General features: G+C 39.6%; 1 protein-coding gene across 2 annotated transcripts in view; it reads left to right on the forward strand.

Annotated features, from left to right (window-relative positions):
* The window catches only part of TBC1D5 (TBC1 domain family member 5), a 564,348-nt gene that overhangs the window by 502,503 nt on the left and 41,019 nt on the right, over positions 1–20,826 (forward strand). For both annotated transcript variants that reach the window (XM_014842157.3, XM_014842161.3), the window contains one exon: positions 5,765–5,928. In XM_014842157.3, the coding sequence (XP_014697643.2) occupies positions 5,765–5,928 (164 nt within the window). The remainder of the gene's footprint in view (positions 1–5,764; positions 5,929–20,826) is intronic.

A 20,826-nucleotide genomic window follows, 5' to 3' on the forward strand; every position in this document is an offset into this window, starting at 1 on the left:
TTTAAATGCCCAATTTTCAGTAAAAACTCTAAGCTATACAAAGAAACAGGAAAGTGTGGCCCATAGACAGGGAGGAAATCAGTAAATACAAACTGCCTCTGAGGAAGCTGACACACTGGACTTGGTAGAAAAAGACTTTTACATGAGCTGTTATAAATATCTTCAAAAAGCCAAAGTAAACTGTGTCTAAAGAACTAAAGGAATGTATGAGACTAGTGTCTCACCAAATAGAGAATGTCACTAAAGAGATTGAAATTTTTTTTAAAAAAATGAAATAGATGTTCTAGAGTTGAAAAGTGCAATAACTAAAATAAAATTCACTGCAGAGGATCAACAGCAGATTTGAGCTGACAGAAGAAAATCAGAACTTGAAGCTATGTCAGTTGAGATTATCCAGTCTGAAAAACAGAAAGACTAAAGAGTGAAGAAAAATGAGCAGTCTCAAAGACTTGCAGAATACCATCAAGTATACCAACATACAGGTAATGGGAGTCCCAAAAGGAGAAAAGAGAAAGGAAGAATATTTGAAGAAATGCTGGCTGAAATATTCCACAGTTTCAAGAAAAACATTAATCTAAATATCCAAGAAGCTCAGTTAACTCCAAGCAGCATAAAGTCAAAGAGACCCACACCTAGACCCCATCACAGCCAAACTGTTAAAAACCAACAACAAAGGGAGAATCTTGAAAGCAGTAAGAGAAGAACAACCTATGGAATGTACAGGGAAACCTCAGTAAGATTAAAGAGCTGACTTCTCATTAAAAACCATGGAGAACAGAAGGCAGTAGGATGATTTATTCAAAGTGATTTAAAAAAAAAGACTGTCAACCAATAATTGTATATCTAGTAAAACTATCCTTCAAAAAGGAAGAAGAAATTAAGGCAGTCACAGATAAACAAAACAAGAATTCACTGCTAGCAAATCTGCCCTACAAGACATAGTAAAAGGAGTCCTTCAGGCTGAAATGAAAAGACACTAGACATTAATGCAAATCCACACAAAGGGAAAGAGCACTGATAAAGATAACTACAGAGTAAATGTAAGGCAGTATAAGTGTATTTTGCTTATATCTTAAATTGTTAAGATGGTAATACTCCCCAGGTTGATCTACTAATTCATCATAATCGCTATCAAAATCCCTGGTGTCTTTTTGGGAGAAATTGACAAACTGATCCTAAAATTCATATGGAAATATAAAGCACCCCCAATAGCCAAAACAATTGTTGAAAAGTACAAAATTGGAGAATCCACAGTCCTCAATTTCAAAACTTACTATTTAGCTACAATAATCAAAACAGTATAATACTGGCATAAACATGGGCATACGTAAATGGAATAGAGTTGAGAGCATAGAAATGAACCCTTATATTTATGGTATGTTGATTTTCAACAAGGGTGCCAAAACCATTCAATGTGGAAAGAATAGCCTTTTCTACAGTTAGCACTGAGAAAACTGGATATCCAAATGCAAAAGAAAGAAGTTGAACTTCCTCAAACTATATACAAAAATTAACTCAAAATGGACCATAGACTTAAATGCAAAAGCTAAAACTATAACACTCTTAAAAGCAAACGTAAGAGTAAATCTTTGTGACCTTGGATTAAGCACTGGCTTCTTAGATATGACACCAACAGCACAAATCTCTAAAAAGGACCTTGTACCCTGAAGAATTCTTACAGCTCAACAATAAAACAACAAATAACCCAGTGTTAAAAATGGGCAAGAGATTTGAGTACACACTTCTCCATAGAAACTATACAAATGTAGACATGCACATGAAAAGATGCTCACCATCATTAGTCATTTGCAAATGGGAAAATTCAAATAAAAATCATAATGAGATACCACTTCACACACACTAGGAACGCTAAAATTAAAAGATAGCCAGTAATAAGCATTGACAATGTTGTGGAGAAATTGGTACCTTCAGACAATGCTGAGGGAAATGTAAAATGGTGTAACCATTTCAAAAGCAGTTTGGCAGTTTCTCTAGATGTTAAACACAGCCGTTTTACTCAAGACCCAAGAGAAATGAAAAGATGTCCTCACAAAAATTTATACTTGAGTGTTCATAGCAGCATTTTTCATAATATCCAAGAAATGGATACAAGCTAAATGTCTATCAACTGATGAGTGGATAAACAAAATGTGTTATATCCATACAACAGAATACTATCGGCAATAAAAAGGAACAAAGTACTGATACATGCTATAGCAGGAATGAACCTGGAAAACACTGTGCCAACTGAAAGAAGCCAGTCACAAAAGACCACATATTGTATCACTCCATTTATATACCATCCAGGCAAATCCACAGAGACAGAAGTAGATTAGTAGTTTGCCAGGGGCGATAGGGCAGGGAGTATTGGGAGAACTGCTACTGGGCACAAGTTTCTCTTTCTTTGGGTGACAAAGATGTTCTAAAAGTAGATGGTGATGGCTGTAAATCTTTGTGAATATATTAAAAACCACTGAATTATACACTTTTAAAGGGTGAATTTCTTTTTTTTTTTTTTTTTGAGGGAGATTAGCCCTGAGCTAATATCTGCTGCCAATCCTCCTCTTTTCGCTGAGGAAGACTGGCCCTGCGCTAACATCTATGCCCATCTTCCTCTACTTTATGTGGGACGCCTACTACAGCATGGCTTCCCAAGCGGTGCCATGTCCACACCCAGGATCTGAACCAGCGAACCCTGGGCTGCTGAAGTGGAACGTGCACACTTAACCACTGCACCACCGGGCCAGCCCCTTTTTTTCCTTCGAGGAAGATTAGCCCTGAGCTAACTTCTGCCGATCCTCCTCTTTTTTCTGAGGAAGACTGGCCCTTAGCTAACATCCATGCCCATCTTCCTCTACTTTATGTGGGATGCCTACCACAGCATGGCTTGCCAAGTGGTGCCATGTCCACACCTCGGATCCGAACTGGCCCACCCCAGGCCGCCGAAGCGGAACATGCGCACTTAACCACTGCGCCACCAAGCCAGCCCCTAAAAGGTGAATTTTATGGTATATGAATTGTATCCTCATAAAGCTGTTATTTTTTTTATAAAGGCAGTTTTCACATCTAACCAGTTGACAGTGAAAATGCATTTACATAGTAGTGGTGTAATTTTAAAAAGGGAAAATAAATTAATAGGTGGTTCCTGAGGTCTTTTTCAGCTCCAGCATTCTAGGACCATGTACCTGAGATCATTGCCATGAAAAAGTTGCCCAGGGAAGTTAAGCCCTGGAGGAGGGTGGGAGACACATGGTGGTAGAGAAAAGAAGGTATGAAGGTCCAGGTGGAACTGTGATGGTCAAGACCAGATGTTTCTAGGTCTTGGGACCTGTTCTTCCCTCTCCTTTCCCAGCCTCAGAGGCACCTCTACTGCCTTCAAGGCTCAGCTCCAGTATCATCCATTGCAGGTTGGATTCTCTAGCAAGCAGACCCTGAGCTGGAGTTGGAAGTACAAAAGGTTTATTGGGGAATAACATCTGTGAAAGGAAAAGAGGCAGAAGCAGGACTTGGGAGGGGAGGATGTTGTCAGACCATTATGCAGACCTCTCAGAGGTCTCTGCATGCTCCCCAGGAAACTGCAGCCAGAATTTCCTATTAGAGCAGCCCCGTGATGAGCGGAAATGGGTAGGCCCTTTGCTACAGTCACAGGTGGGAGTTAAATGTGAAGCTAACTTTATAAAAAGAATCACTTTATTGAGATCTAATTCATATACTATAAAACTCACCTTTTTAATGTATGTAATTCAGTGGGTTTCACTGTATTCACAGAGATGCACAACTATCACCACTGTCTTATTTTGGAATGTTTGGAGTTAAACCTGACTCCTCTCTTTCTCTCATACCCCTATTGGATTCTTCAGTAAACCTAGCCTTTTTTGTCCAGAATCTGAGCACTTCTCGCCACCGAGCTATGATCATTCTGCTTGCTTGGAGCTTTGCAGTGGGAAAAAGTGATTTCCCTGCTTTTGTTTTTGCCCTGTCTCACCCCTAATTCTATTCTCAACACAGCAACCAGGGTGATCCTTTTAAAATCAAGTCTAATCATGTCATTCCTCTGCTCAAATCCTCTAGTGGCTTCCAGTGGCTTCCCTTCTCAGAGTAAAAGTAATCAAAATTGTCCGGAAAGCCCTGCCTCCCTGCCTGCTCTCACACCTCCTCTCCTACCCCTCCCCTCATTCTTAGCTGTAGCCACACTGGCCACCTTGGTGTTCCTCAGACAAACAAGTTCCTGCTTTGGGGCCTTTGCACTGCTGTTTCTTCATATTATCTGCAAAGCTGGTATGTCATCTTCAGGTTTTTGCTCAAATGTCAGTGCACCTCAATTCTTAGTGACACCTTCCCCGACCATCCTATTTAAAATTCGACTGAGACTCGCATCCCCCTTTACTGCTTGATTTTTCTCCATGGCACTTGCTACCATCTAAAATCATATATATTTTACTAGTGTATTTATCTGTCTTCCTTCACTAGAAAGTATACTCCTCAAAGGATGGGATTTTTGATGGTTTTAGTTTCCACTGTCTCCCTGTACCCATAAGTGTCTGGCGCTTACTAATGGTTGAATGAATGCATACACACACAAGGTATTTTGCTAGGTCCTTAAATGCCCATAACAATCTCATGGGAGTATCCCCATTGTGTAAGTGAGACCTGCATGGGTCTGGCTGCAGCCAGTTCTCTATACCCGCCTTCTACACCACACCACCCTCTCCACAGGCCTCACTAGAGCCCTTGCTTCTGTCGGAGGGAGCTTTGTGGCTCCAGACCTCTCAGGGAAAAAGGCACTGCTGGGGAATCACAGATGAGATCTCCTCCTCTAATGTGGGGACAGGTCTAGAAAGAGGCCCGTGACCCAGTTGTCTTAGGGCCATCAAGTTAATTCCGACTCCTAGCCATCCTGTGTATAGCAGAGTGGAACCCTGCCCAGTCTTTTTTGCACCGTCCTCACAACTGGCGCTTTATCCACTGCGATTTGCAGGGTTTTCGTGGCCAATTTTTTTGGAAGTGGATGGCTAGGTCCTTCTTCCTAGTCTGTCTTAGTCTGGAAGCTCTGCTGAAACTTTTCCACCATAGGTGACCCCACTGGCATTTGAAATCCCAATGGCATAGCTTTCTGCATCACAGCAACATGCAGCCACCACAGTTTGACAAGTGACAGATGGGTGGTGTGGTTCCTTGACTAGGAAAGAAACCTGGGCTACAGTGATGAGAGCACTGAATCTTAACCACTAGACCTTCAGGGCTGGCTCTGTGAACTTGTGCCTTGTCCCTTTTCTGGATGCTTCTACCATAGGCCAAGGGTAGTCTTATGTCTGTTCTGCAATTAATGAGAAGGAAAGAGACTCTTTTGAAACATTAGTGAAGGATTTAGATTTTTTTTTTTGATATTAACAATATAATGTACACTATAATAGTTTCTGGTTTCTATTATTAAGGACGATTCCATTAGTTAAGATAAGGGAAAATCCAGTCATTTAACCTATGATTTCTAAAAATTGGATTTTTTTAGTTTTTTTATATGTATGCAACACTTGGTATAGTGTAGTATAAGTTACATGTAGAAAACTAGAGCAGCACTTCGTCGTTTTAAAAAATTGGCAGCTATTCTGATACATAAAAATGCACGCATTTTAATATTCCATTGTGTCATTATGATGACAGTGTGAACAAAGTATCATAATTGATCATTTATCAAAAGCGGTAAATTCAGTAGCTTAGTGAAAGAGTCCGGTGTTTTGTTATTGATACTTAATTTTCCTTACAGGACAAAGTTCTAAAAACATCAGTTCATCTCCAAGCATTGAGAGTTTGCCTGGAGGAAGAGAATTCACTGGCTCCCCACCTTCATCTGCTACTAAAAAGGATTCCTTTTTTAGCAACATCTCCCGTTCCCGCTCACACAGCAAAACTATGGGCAAAAAAGAATCTGTAAGTATTTGAGGACGGTTTTCTTTTTATCCTTCATTTTCTTCTAGAGCACTGCATTTGTTAAAGCTTCTTTAGTGCCTAGTTTTATAAAGCTCTTAAAATTTTTATGGACTAAAATGAATTCTTTCATCAAAAATATTTTAATTTTGTTATAATTTAGTAATATTTTAAGGCCTTGGGCTGTATTACACAGGGGGAAAAGGTAGCATCAATTTAAAATAAGTTGAACCCCAAATCTCAATCCTTTTTTCCTCTACAAATGCCTTTCTGTCAAAACCAGTTTTTTTCTAAAATTTAACATACAACATTTTACTAAATAATAGAGTAAGATTCTTAAAGCAAACCACGCTGTTTTTTTCAATTTTAAGTATTTCTTGAAACTTAAAAGTAATTATTCTACCACTTGTTTTAAAAAGATATACAAATTACATTTAAATTATGGCATATTACTCTCTAAGATCCTTTGTATACGTTGCTCAAAAGGACACATCAAAAGCATATCAACTACTTTATAAATCTAGTCATATCTGAAATTTTTTAAGCCAACTTCACAAGAAATAGAACATTTAGCCACATTTGATAACTAGTTCAACACGTAATATTCTAATATGAGGAATTCATCTGCCCACTGGAAGAGGATGCAAATGTAAGATATTACAGAAAAGGATCTAGCTGTTGCTGAAATAATCCTAAATTAGGGGAAAAAATGCCTGTAAAACCTTTGAGGGATAATTATTTCTGGTACATAGACTAGAGACCAGCATGATGTCTATCTGTATGACCTTGGGCAAGACTCTCTGCTTCCTGGTGCTTCCACCACGTCATCTGCAAATTAAACAACACACTTTGCTCCCTGAAGGGAAGAGTTCACTACATAATCTCTTGGGGTCCCTTTCAATGTGAAGGAACTGTGATTCTCTAATTTGTAGAAAAGCAGAATGGAAGTTTCGTATAAAGATGACAGCTTTAATGTAAGCAGTTAGCTCTGCTCCCTCCTAAACTCCACTCCAAGGACAGTTAGGGTGATTAAGGATAAACCCTCAAGGAATAAGAAAACGGGATAGAAAACAATAGCAACAAAATTTTGTTACTTGGAAAGCAGATGTTAAGTGGTAACTTAGCAGTTTAAGAAAGCTGAATGCTAAGTCAGCAGTAGGTAAAAACCAAGAAGCAACTTGATTTAAATTATAAAATCCTCTGGAAGCTCGAAAACTGGAAATGAGGTTAAGGTAGAACTGAAGACATGAGGATTGGTGAGGAGTCTCTTCAAGAAGCAGTTAGATTCCCTTCCCCACTCTGGCATAAGACTGGAGGTTTAATTCTCTGGAAAGTGTAAAACGGAATGTCTCTGGACTGAGAGAGAACAGGTGCATTGAAGTATGGGACTACCCTACTGGAAAAGGGAGATGAATATATTTAAATACTGAATTTGAGATCCCCAGGCCTCACCCAACTTGCTTCCCCGAAGACCCATATGTATATCCCTAGAGTTTCCTCTAGGCACAAATTAAAAAAAAGAACATAGTGACCTTAGGCGTTCTCCAGGGAAACGGCTAGCTCACTTTACAGTGAACCCAGCCATCACAGCCCCATCCAAGCACAGAACTTTTCTTAGCTTTTAGTTCACACTATTTTATATGAGCAAGACAGCCAAGGATCATCAGATGCTTGAGGAAAGCATCTGATAGTGAAAGACAGAAAAAACAAACAGAAAAAAGCAACTGAGAGGAAACAAGTCTACACAGGCTAAAAACCCTTCAGAAAAAATGTCCATTCAGAGAATAACAAAAGCTATTAGAAATTAAAATATGGCGTCTGAAATGCAAAACTCGGGGAAAGAGCTGGAAGATAAAGTTGAGAAAATCTGCCCAGAAAGGAGAATACAAGACAGAAATGGGAGATAAGAGAGAAAAATAGAAAAAATTAGAGAAACAACCCAGGAGGTTCAAAATCTAAAAAATAGGAGCTCCAGGAAGATAGACAGAAAATGAAAGGAAAGAAATAAGCAAAAATACAATTCAGTAAATTTTTCCACTAAGGAAAGACCTGAGTTTTCAGATTTAAAGTCCATAGAAAATCCCACACAGGTGAAAACAAACCCATACTGAGATACATTACTGAAAAAGTTCAGAACTCTGGGAACAAAGAGATTTCCTACAAACTTGTAGAGTTGGGGGAAAGGAAGATTTCCAACAAGGGGCTAGGAATTAAAATAGCTGTAAATTTTGCATAGCAAGACTAGAAGCAAGACAATGGAGGAATACCTTCAAAGTTCTGGGAGAAAATTTCTTCTAAACTAGATTCAACACCTAGTCAAACTAATTAAGTGTGAGGGTAGAATAAAAGTACTTTCAGACAGTCAAGATTCAAAAAATTTATTCCCATGCACCCATTCTCAGAATCCACTGGAGGGTGTGCTCTAAGAAATGAGAATGAGAAATACATGAGAACAAGGAAGTTGAGTACCAGAGCAAGACAAAAAGAGTCCTCAGAATAATAATATAGGGAGATCCCAAGACTATATATAGCACAGCTATTTAGCAGGTCCAGAGAGCAACAGCCAACCCAGATTGGAGCAAGTCAGAAGCTTCCAGAAAGTGTTCTCCAAAAAGATGAAATTGGAAGAATGACTAATATATTTGAACAAGTTGAAAGATTTATACAACTAGGGGTACATTTGGGTTTGAATTAGTGATAACTTTATAAAAACTAAGCCATTAAAACACAGGACAAGTGGTAATCCAAAGAAAAACAGAGTGTACAAGAAAAGAAAGAAAGTATATAATAAACTTTGTAACTGAGCGATGACTAGAATTTACAGACATTACAGTGTAAGCCTATTGACTATTAATCTAATCAAATCATGATAAAATTCTGTTGAGCAGATGGGGTGTGGGAGCTGTGTTTTTGCATGGGGAAGAGGAGGGAGCAGGTGATGGTAGTCAGTAGAGCTAAATCTTCATCTTCCATAGTGGAAAATCAGTGTATACTACTCTAGAAAAATCAAGAAGTAGCAATATAAGCTAGAGATGTAGAGATGAAAAAATAGGAGTAAAAGAATTAAAAGTGGTTGCTTCTGGAGAGCAGGAAGTGGAGCATGGGGCTGTGTGCACTGTTTTTCATAACATGCCTTGTAGCACCATTTGACTCTTCAAAGTGTTACATATAAAACTTAGATTAAAAATTACAACAAAAATAGAATGTATTGGCATAATAAATTAGGAGATGTCTGCCTGTACCAAGAACATGTCTATGAAGAACGAGAATAAGGAATAACACATGAGAAAGGCATATGGAGACATGTTTCATTTGCATTTCATCATATTTTGGTGGCATATGGATTAGTCTACAACACCAATTAATTACTCTTCTTTATGGTGATACTGTAACTTAAAACTGAGAAGTTGAGCAAAAATAGAAATAGAGTCTAAGTCTAACTCCCTCTGGATAGACCTGCTGTGAACCAAGAAACAGACTGCCAAATTATTATCCAAAATGTAATATATTTCCTAACTTGTGAGAAGTAAGTAGGCAGAAATTTTCAAGAGAAAGCCCATGGTTTTCCAAGTAATAGGTTATCTTATTATTTTATGAAATAAGATATTGTAGTCACTGCTCTTTGCCAAACAATTACAGTTCTCCCTCATTCTAGGCAGTTGATAGGATTGCAGCTCCTTGTCCCCCGTGATCTGTGACTAGTTCTGTCCAGTGAGTTGTGAGTGGAAGTGATAGGAATGTATTTCCAGTGCAAGACTTTCCACAGCCCTCTCTTTCCCTCTGGCACAGTGAGCAGAGCCCACCTGCCAACCCTTGATAGACATGAAATATGAGTGAGAAATAAACTTGTACTGATTTAAGCTGAGATTGTTGCTTATCATGGCCTAACAATGCACAGTTGGAAAATGTTCAGGCCCAAAGCTGGGAATCATTCTCCCGTGGGAGCCGCATACCACCACCAGAGTTGTCCCAGTGGCACCAGAGACTATGACAGGGCACCTTCCCTGAGCCCATTTTGCTTTCATTTGCAGCCTAGTTTGGTGTGATATGGAGATATTCCATGTCCTCAAAAGAGTTCAAAATAGTTTTTCATTAACATCATCATCAATTTCTCACACAAGCAAGTGGCCAGAAATTGAAGCAAAGACATCTCTTGCTTTGGATCCCCAGTGCCTTAATCTATATGATACCTTTCAGATTTCAAGACTCAGTTGATCTTTAAAGTGGCTTAGGGTCAAGAAATTATTGATGTCAGTTAAAAAAAGGCTAAAATGGCAATTGAAAACAGACATTAAAACCAAGATAATCTGGTCATAGCTGTCAACCTAAGTGTGGTGAAATCTGTTTATAATGGTTCTAATCTAGTCATTGAGAAATGATTTCCAAAATCAATATATGTGTGACATATTTTATACAAGCATCATATATTAGGTCATAGAACTTATTTCCTCTCAGTGTGGCTTTTTTGTGTATCATATCAAGCCTTTCTGTAATCCACGGGCTGTCTTCTCTAGATGAAGATGTATCACATTTATTCCTGTTAATGCCCCTGCTGGCGGTATAATAAGAGTGCAAATCTCAGCTAAGTCTTTAAAGAGGTAACAAAGTAAGCTTTGTGCCATATGTTTATAAAAGACAGCATTATACTTCTTTTCTGAAATGTGAGCAAACTAGTAGGAAGGTTTAAAAATTACCTTCCTTTATTATCAGTAGTGTTGTTTTGAGGATTGGTATTTATCCATGAAGACAATTTTCCCTCTGCTTTGTTTCCCAAAAGAGCTTTGAGGGCTCCCCTAATTCAAACCCAGGTTTTAATCAAGCTCTGATTTTTCAGTCTTGAAGAAAAAATTGAAAAGGTTGATACTTTTGATTTTTTATGCTTTATTTTGCATGATAATGTAAATGACATCCAATACTTATTTTTCTAGAAATCTATTTTAGTTGATCATTCATCTGACTGTTAAGTAATTTTTTACTTGTTTTAGCACTGTTAGTCATGTTTTATGATTGTTGCCAAATCACTTTCCAAGAATATCTTTGCTAAGGTTAAAGAATAGGGAAAATACTGAATATAAGAAAAACTCTAAAATTGATTGGTATATGTGAATAAGTTGTAGTATTTAAGCACATCAGCCTATTAAAAGATTTTTTCTAAGGTCCTGATGAACTGCAAGACATTTTGCTCTGCTTTGTGATAATTACATACCAACCTCCAAAACTCCGAACTTATCCATGGTTCAGAATCCTCTCTAAACCACAGGAAATCAAAACTGTCAGAGCTGGAAAACTCTACATAAAACAGAATGTGTAATGAAGTACCCACCACCTGCAGGCTTACAACACCACTGGGAGTGCTCATCCTGTGTCTTCATGACCCCTATGTGCACTCATCATTGCCATTTGGTAGTTTGAACACATACCATGGTCATACTAATAGAATTTATTTTTGTAATATTCACTGATCTATCCTTTATCACAACAAAATAACAAAAAGTGTCAGATAAATGAAAACAAATTTGAAAGCACACTCATATTTACTTCTGGAAGTATAGACAACCTGAACATTACCTGATCTACTTTAGGTCATGTTCTAGAAATTTGAATTTAAGACGTATTATATAAGAAATATGGAGAGCAGTCCTAATGAGGGTGCTTATAGTGAAATTGGGGAAGAGGGAAACACGTCAAAAGTTAAGTAATAAGCTAAATAAAAATATAACTCATCAACATGAGAGGCATTATATGGTTTAATGCCATATACACAGTAAAGACAGTAAATAATATGGATTCAGAAGATAGACCACCATGGGCTTTGTTGGTCTAGATAAGCTTCTTGTGAGAGATCAGACTTGAACCAGAAACATATTTCTTCTTCCATTAAACATGACCATTGTTTTCCCTTATGAAAATCCAACACCTTACTAGGACAGATAGTCGTGGTGGATATTTAGTTGGCAGTCAATAATGTCTGCTGTGGGTGTTTTCTTCTTTACATCCTCTGGCAGAATTTGAAATAGTTGGATTATATCAAGTTGCTTTTGGTAAAAATAAGAGAAATTGTTATCTCAAATGAGGAAATTTGTTACTTATTATTTCAAATAACAAGAGTCCTGAGCTATCTAGAGTTGGATAATTCAGCTGTGCCTGACGTCACCAATTTTCTATTCTGCCATCCTTAGTGTATTGGCTTTTGTCCTCAACTCGCTTCCATCATGTTCTCAAGAGGCTTCCACAGAGCCACATAGATGTCCTGTCATCCCTCCCTCTCCCCAACATACACATCTTCTAGAGAAGTCTGTTTAGTTTCCCAGCAGTTTTCCTTCCTATCTCATTGGTTGGCCAGAATTAAATCCCATGCCCACTCCTAAACCAATCTCTGGTGAAGGGAGAGGTTTAGGGACATCCAGGACAATGTGGAAAGGAGGTGGAGGGATGTGCCCAGATAGTTTGATAGGCCAGATGGTTTATCTAATCCTTCCCTAAAGCATTTGCATTTGAGAAGAACCGGTTCTGTTGTATCAATGAGGTTTTAGTGGCAGATTTTTAGGCTCTTGAGTTAGACTGGTAGTTGGAAGAGAGAAATTGGGTAGTGGCCGTCCCAGTAGGCCAGAATTTTCCTAGTTACTGGTTTTCTCTTCAGTTAGTGATGTATACTTCTTAAGAACACATATTATGTGGAAAGTATTGATTATAATGAATTTCTTTATGGACTTCTAGATGAATTTGAAAGTTGGCATGTAGACTGTGTATAATTGTAGGGTTTTTTCAATTAATAAATATATATTTGTAAACTTTCCTTGTTTAGTCAGCAATACTAATGATAACCCAATTAAAATACAGTCCCATTTAAAATAAATTGCCATATAATATAGTTTATTGGAATAAACAGATATAAAATGCATTTAGACATCAGTTTTTCCAGCTTTTAAGTCTCATGAAAAGAATTTTAATCTAAGGCCAAAATGAACTCAGATATTTGAAGCATGGCTTCTATTTAATCATTCAGTGTTCCATGAACCTTGCTCATAGTCTTTCTGCCAATGCATCCCCTCAAGGTCAGGGAAGGAAGGTGGACCATATATCTTTGTCGGAGTGTTCCTTCCTCCTGTCTCCATCTTTGTGCCTCACCTAGTTGACGTAATTCCATTGCAAAAAAGTGTAAACATCAAAGGGAACATCATAAAGAGCTCTCTGTTGTTGACAGTTTATAGGATAACGTTTTTAATTTAACTTTTGTAAACAGGTTTTATGACCACCTTTAAATGTCTTGATGCTTCAGTAAATTTATTTTTAACCAGAAAATCTGAGGAGCCTATGAAAGCAGAACCATAGGAAATGGAGTGCTGAACCTTGACTGTAATACCTTTTTAGGACAGTGAAGATGGCGCCCTTTGGGGATGAATGAGACACTTCTCCTCCTCATGCTGGGCCTTCATCTCCATCATTTGTCTTTATCTCCATCATCTCCGTAAAATGCAAAGATGCCAGACTCTACCCATGCTGAACGCTGCCCAGGAAGCATAGACAATGGTTTGGGGCGAGTTCAAGCAAGCAATTAGAAATATTTAGAATCCCTAGCCAGAAATTCCTTTGGGTTTGAATCATGCTAAATTAAATGTATCACAGATAGCATTTGCTTCCTTCCAATGACCTTTCTTGAAACGTGACCTTTATTTAGTCTTTCAATGCCACATTGCCTTAGGGACAGTAATTTGTGCCCTAAAGTGCACATGTTCACAGCAGGGAAGGAAATGAGGGCTTTGAATTGTCCTGTGCAGATGGAGGTCAGCCAAGGCCAGAGGCCAAATGTCGAGGCTCTTAGATTGTCCTCCTCTTTCCCCCTCAATGGCATCATCACCCTCTCTTACACAGTGTCTTCCTGCTTTTAAATCTTCTGCCCCTAGTGTCTCATCATTTATTCTTTGAAACACCTGTGTCAACTTTTCCAGGAAGCTGTATTTTTAATCCACTGAGCTATAATTCCAGAAAGAATGGCTTTGGTTCTGTCGGGAATTCCAGGTCTGCTGAAAAAAGGGGGGATCTGTATCAGACAGGCAGCCTTCACACTGACCTTGAAACCTTAAGGCTAAGTCACACCTTTCTAGTTGTCCCTCATGCTAGAGCTGCTGTGCCCAGAGGATCAGTCAGAGGCTTGGGCGCCTTTACCATGGCTTCCTCTCTTTCCCTGAAACCTGCTGTTTTCCCTCCCAGTTTTCTGCTCCAAGATGCCCTGGTGTCAGGAATGCATACACTCGGAAGTAATGCAGGTGGTGAGCACGAGGAACCTCACCCCTGAAGCATGAGAGAAAGGGGCAGAGTTCCAGGGCATCAGGAGGGCAGTCTGTGCACTGCTAACAAGAGCCCTGTTAAAGGGGCAAGTGGGTGCTCAAACGAGCCTGGGCTCTGTTCACTAAGCAGCGTGCCCAGGTCTAGGGGCTACGTTCGCCTGGAGGAGGTACATATTTTTCTCTGCACAAAGGTAATATCCATTCCCCAAGTCCTACACTCAAAGGAAGTGACTTTTCCTAATTAAATTAAAACATGTTTTAGGTTAGTAAAGGCCCCAAGGGGGAGCTGCAATTGTTAGAAAAGTTCAGGACCTTTCTATTTTGTAGCAGTGATGATAAAATAAAAAAACTTGGATGGTACCAGGAGAACATGTTAGCATTGACATGAAGAAATAATATGAGAAAAGAAAAACAAGAACAAAATTCATTTGACCATATAGCACTAAGCAGAATCATTTACACAGAAAGTACACCATTCGTGCTTTATTGCGCCTCTTAGTATAAGCATGTCTATCATTACAAAGGTATCTGATTAACCTCGTTGTAAGTGGTGTTTGATTAGACTAGTAAGTGTGGCTCACATAAGCTTGACCTTGGTCTGGGGTGTTTGCTTGTGAAGTACAGTTGCTCACAGCCAACTTTTTAAAATAATGTGAAAAAAACAACAACCAAGACCCTTCTCAGCCCTGACATTGCAATGTGGCTGAGGATTTAAAAAACCTTGAATCTGTGGATCACTAGAAGATAATATAATCAAATTCTCAAACTTCCTTTTTATTTAAGATGATGGTACAGCTCTCCCTCCTTTCCCTCAGTTGTTACCAACTTAGTACGGTTCTGTCTATAGCTTTATCATTTCCAGCCAAAACGTCATTTTCCAAAGTTACTTAGGTCAGTAGATAGAAACTTGAACAGCAGTAATTCAAAGTATGATGATTACTAAGCCATGAACAAATTAGTTTTATATTAAATCCTAAAAAGTTATGGGCTACATTTGAAAACAAGAAGAAAGAATGAAGAAAAATGTTTCAACTGGAAAAGCAGTTATGAAAAGGGACGCTTTCCCCCACCCCAACCCCACCATTTATTCATAGACTCCTGACTAGACTCTGATTCCTTACTTTCTTTATCTATTTCCCTTTTTCTTTTTTTTTTACCATCTTTCTTCTTATTGTTCTGCTTTAAAGTTTTCTATCTTTCTTATTATGCCTCTTTGATGAACTCTTAAAGATGGTCTGATCTTATTAAATAAACTCATTCCAACCATACCTCGTCCCTGCAACAGCAAGGGCTTTCAGGCTGGCGTCTAGGATCACTTTCAGGTAATCACTCTGACCTCTTGATCATCATCACCTTTTTATTCTTGGAGACTATCCCAAAGTTAGGACAGAATTGTAAACAAGATCATGTAAGTTTGGAACATTTATCTGAGTTCTTTCTTATGTCCCCTCAGATAACTCAAGGGTTCTGTTAGCAAGGAGGTGTAAAGAACTGGCAAATTATATCATTAAGCTGCCCCTCACACAGATACCACATACACCTACTCCCACACAGTCCAAAAATTGAAGGGGCTTCATATGCAGAATACTGCCTCAATCAATTTAGAAAAAACAGTGAGAAATGCTGCCAAATTGCTTAACTTCAGGATGTTCTCAGTCTAGATTCTAGGCAGTCTCATGGGTTTGAAGCATATTTTTATACTCCACATGCGTCTCTTATTCATTCATCATGATATAAAGATACATATTCCGTAAAATATCAAGAACAATACTTTTGAAAATGAAAGTGAAGAAAATAAGAATGAAACCAGCAAGGTACCATCACTATGTGGTAATGCTAATAACGTTTATAGGAATCTTAAATTCATCTAGAGATCATCCAGCTGGACAGTGAGGAAACTATTACTATCTGTTTGCTTCCCAGGATAAATGAGTGTTGGTTTTCTCAGTGTCTATAGTCAAAGTCACCCACCCGCAGTCTCTACTATGACTTAACTCCTTTTTTGACACCCTTGATGAATGTCTTCAGAATTCAGTTTGAAGGTTGGGTGGGCACAAGATCTTTTTCTCAAGTAAATGAGAAGGCTTAATTTTTTTGCCAGGAATTGAGATTTAAATTTCTCAGATGGTCTAATTGAATTTAAAGACTGTTTTAATGCTGGACTTTGCATTTCATTCCAAAGAGAATGTCATCATTTAGGATGGTTTAAGCTGAATAGAAGGGAAATTCCAACTCAAACTGCTTCAGATAATAAGGGAAGTTACTAGTTCACATAATTCCAAAGGACTTCTTATTCCTGATTGCACATTAGAATCACCTTGGAGAGCTTAAAAAATACCAGTAACAGAAGTACTGAATCAGAATCTCTGAGGTGGGGCTTGGGCCTTGGTAATTATTAAAAGCTTCCCAGGTTATTCAAATGTGTGGTCAAGGCTTAGACTCAATGATTTAGAAGCTCATCAGTGTCTTCAGTGACCCAAGTCTTTCCACCTCTCTGTCCTGCTCAGAACAGGCCTTTCCCCAGGTTAGAAGTGAGACAGCTACAGCAGTTCTTGGCACCTTGTCTATTTGCTAACATTTAGAGGAGAAAGACCGTGTCTTCCTGGGGCTCAGGATTGGCTCGGCTTTCCCTTGAGAGGAGGCTCATGGCTGCAGGGCCCTCTTGGGGAGGAAGACACGAGGAGTGAACACAGGCAAGAGGGTGTCAAGATGGCAGCATAGGTAGACTCTGAACTCACCTCCTCCCACGAACAGAATCACGTTACAACTATTTTTAGAAAAATTATCCCTGAGAGAGAACTGAAAACTGGATAAAAAGAACCCCCGCAACAAGGGACAGCCCTGACTGAGGTGGAAGAGGCACAAATTTCTGTCTAGAGAGAAAAAAACCATCTTTGTGAGCCGCAGAGCTTCATGGCCTGCAGGCCAGGTGCGATCCTAAGGTATACAGCCTTCCCTGGAGGAGTGGGGCACCTGAACAGGGAGGTGTTGCTGCTATAAGCATCCTTCAGACTCAGCGCAACTGAGACAAGTCTCATAATATCTGGCTTTGCTGGCTATTAACTACAACAGGGAATACCCCTTGAAAGCTATTGGACATAAGCAGAAATGAGCCACCTCTTAAAGGGCCCACACACAAATTCACCTGTTTGGAAAGCAACCTAAAATCACGTGAAAGGAAAGTGCACAGTCCTTTGGTGAAAAGAGACTCACCTGATAGGCTCTGGGTGCATCTCGGTGAGAGGTGAGGCCTCTTCAAGGGTGTTGGTTGCAGCCATTATTGTGACCTAGTACAGGCATGCTGACATGGATGCTGGCAGACGCCATTGGGAGTTCTTCCCCTGGCCTGTTAGCCCAGGGGCTGCCCTGCCCACTAGAGCGCAGATTTAATCCAGTTCAGCTAGGGCAGGCAGCCAGCCCTAGGAACTGGCCCCACCCAAGAGCAAGCCCTTGGGCAACATTTTGGCCTGCATAACTGGGTGCCTGGATCCTCTGCAGGCAGGTGAGTAAGTCCACCTCTGTGGGGCAGGGCATGCATGAGGAGCAGGTGGAGAGTGTGGGGCATTGGTGGAGTATGTGTGGGCCTCTGCAGTGGGGCAACTAGGTCCTCTCCAGGGGGTCACAAAGTGTGCACAGGCCAGGACTGTGTTGATGGTGGGTATGGACCTGTGGGCCGTAGGGCTTATCAGTGGCAGAAAACTTGTGCTTCTCAAACAGCAACATGGGGGATTGGCCCCATGTTCCAAAGCCTGAAACAATTGGGTGCTCCCATGCCTGAGGCTGACCCCACCCAACTGTGCCATCCTGAGAGAGTTAACAAGAGCCTTGCAGGCCGGAGGCCTACAGCAGTTGTAAGCCCCTGAGCCTCACAACCAGCCATGATGGGGGCCTGCTCCCTTAACAGAAAAATTGCAACAGGAATGTACTATTAGACCTTGCAGCCAACTGTGCTGGGGCTCCCCAAACCCAATAAACTGACTGAAGGGTCCATAGCAGCTACACGCAGCTGAGCACTACAACCAGCCAGTCGGGGGACAGCCTAGACTCCTTGGGCACCTGCAGCAAGAGCAACCTTGCCACAACAGAAGGACACGTAGTCCACACACAGGTCACTCCTGGAACATTTGGAACTGGTGACAAGAGGGAAGCACACTGCTGGGCCTCATAAGTCATCTCTTACATAAGGCCACTTCTCCAAGATCAGGAGATGCAGCTGACCCACCTAATGCATAGATATAAGCACAGAGAAAGGAAAAATGAGGAGGCAAAGGAATGCATTCCAAGCAAGGGAACAGGACAAAACCCTGGAAAAAGAGCTAAGTGAAACAGAAATAACCTACCTGACAAAGAGTTCAAGCAAAAACTCATGAGGATGCTCACTGAACTTGGGAGAAGAATGGGTGAACACAGTGAAAACGTCAACAAAGAATTGGAAAATATAAAAAAGAACCAATCAGAAATGAAGAATACAATACTGGAAATGAAAAATTCACTAGAGGGACTCCATAGCAGAGTAGATGATACAGAAGAACGGATCAGCGAGCTGGATGAAAGACTAGAGGAAATCACTCAAGCTGAATAGATAAAAGAAAAAAGAATGAGAACAGTCTAAGGGAACTCTGGGACAACATCAAGTGTACCAACATTCATATTATAGGTGTCCCAGAAGGAGAAGAGAGAGACAAAGGGGCAGAGAATCTATTTGAAGAAATAATAACTGAAAACTTTGCTAACCTAAGGAAGGAAACAGACATCCAGGTACAGGAAGCACAGAGAGCTCCAAACAAGATAAGCCCAAAGAGGCCGACACTGAGACGCATTATAATTAAAATGTCAAGAACTAGAGATAAAGAGAGAATCTTAAAAGCTTCAAGAGAAAGGCAACAAGTAACAGACAGAAGAAAGCCCATAAGGCTATCAGCTGACTTCTCAGCAGAAGCCTTACAGGGTGGAAGGGAGTGGCATGACATATTTGAAATGCTGAAAGGAAAAAACTTACAGCCAAGAAAACTCTGCCTGGCAAGGTTATCATTCAGAATGGAAGGAGAGAGAAAGAGTTTCCCAGACAAGCAAAAATTAAAGTTGTTTATCACCAAGAAACCAGTTTACAAGAAATTCTGAAGTGACTTATTTAAGTGGGAAAGAGAAGACCACAAATAGGAATAAGAAAATTATAAAAAAAAAAAAAAAGAAAAGAAAAGAAAAGGTAATAAAATCACTGGTAAAGGCGAAAATGCAGTAAAGGTAGCAGATCAATCACCTATGAAGGTCAAAAGACAGAAGTACTAAAAATTCCTGTTTCCATCATAAGAGGGTAATGGATACACGCACACAAAGTAAGAGGTTAGATATGATATCAAAAACATAAATTTTGGGAAGAGAGGAGTCAAAAACATAAAGTTTGGGAAGAGAGGAGTAAAAAGAGTAGAGCATTTAGAAAAAGGGCAAAATAAAGAGACCATCAACTCAGTATAGATTGCTGCATACATAGGTTACTATGTATTAACCTCATAGTAATCACAAACTAGGAACCTATAATAAATACACAAATCATTAAGACAGAAGAATTCAAACATAATACTAAAGAAAGCCGTCAACCACAAGGGAAGCGAGCAAGAGAAGAAGAAAGGAACTGAGAAAAACTACTAGAACATCCAGGAAAAAGTACAAAATGGCAATAAGTACATATTTATCAATAGCTACTTTAAATGTCAGTGGACTAAATGCTCCAATCAAAAGGCATAGGATGGCCGATTGGATAAAAAACAAGACCCATATATATGCTACATACGTGAGACACACTTCAGACCTAAAAACACTCGCAAACTGAAAGTGAAGGGATGGAAAAAGATACTCCATGCAAACAGCAAAGGAAAGAAAGCTGGGGTAGCAATACGTAAATCAGACAAAATAGACTTTAAAACAAAAACTATAACAAGAGACAAGGGCACTACATAACGATAAAGGGAACAGTCCAACAAGAAGATAAGACACTTGTAAATATCTATGTACCCAACACAGGAGCACCTAAATATATAAAGCAACTATTAACAGACATAAGAGGAGAAATAGACAGTAACACAATAATAGTAGGGGACTTTAACACTCCGCTTGCACCAATGGATAGATCCTCCAAACACAAGAGGAGTGAACACAGGGAGCACCAGCACTCCTCCCTGCAGAGTCAGGGTTCAGTCAGCCCTCCTGAGTGCGGCCATTAGCTCTAGACTAAAACTTTTCTGCACACAGGTATCTTTGTGAGAAAGTTTATCAGTGTGACTGTCATGAATACATTCATCTTCAAATGAACGGTCATCTTCAGAACAGTCAGTTCTCTTATAGGTGGTTTATACGTTCCCCAAAATCACCATCCTGTGCAAAATCATGCGTTAAAAACCACAGGATTCACAGGGAGAATGGGATTGGGGAACAACACTCAAAAACTTATCAGTGATACATAAAACAAGGTAGGAACCTAATAAAAGGGGTAGCACGGTTTTACACATGTTAAGTGACTATGAAATAAATAAATACTACGATAAATATGACCCTTTCCCTTTAAGAAGACCGACGCTTGGTTGGCGAAGTGGACATCAGAAGAGTTGCAAGCTTG

This window comes from Equus asinus, chromosome 21 (assembly GCF_041296235.1).
Source record: "Equus asinus isolate D_3611 breed Donkey chromosome 21, EquAss-T2T_v2, whole genome shotgun sequence".
Classification (NCBI taxonomy): domain Eukaryota; kingdom Metazoa; phylum Chordata; class Mammalia; order Perissodactyla; family Equidae; genus Equus; species Equus asinus.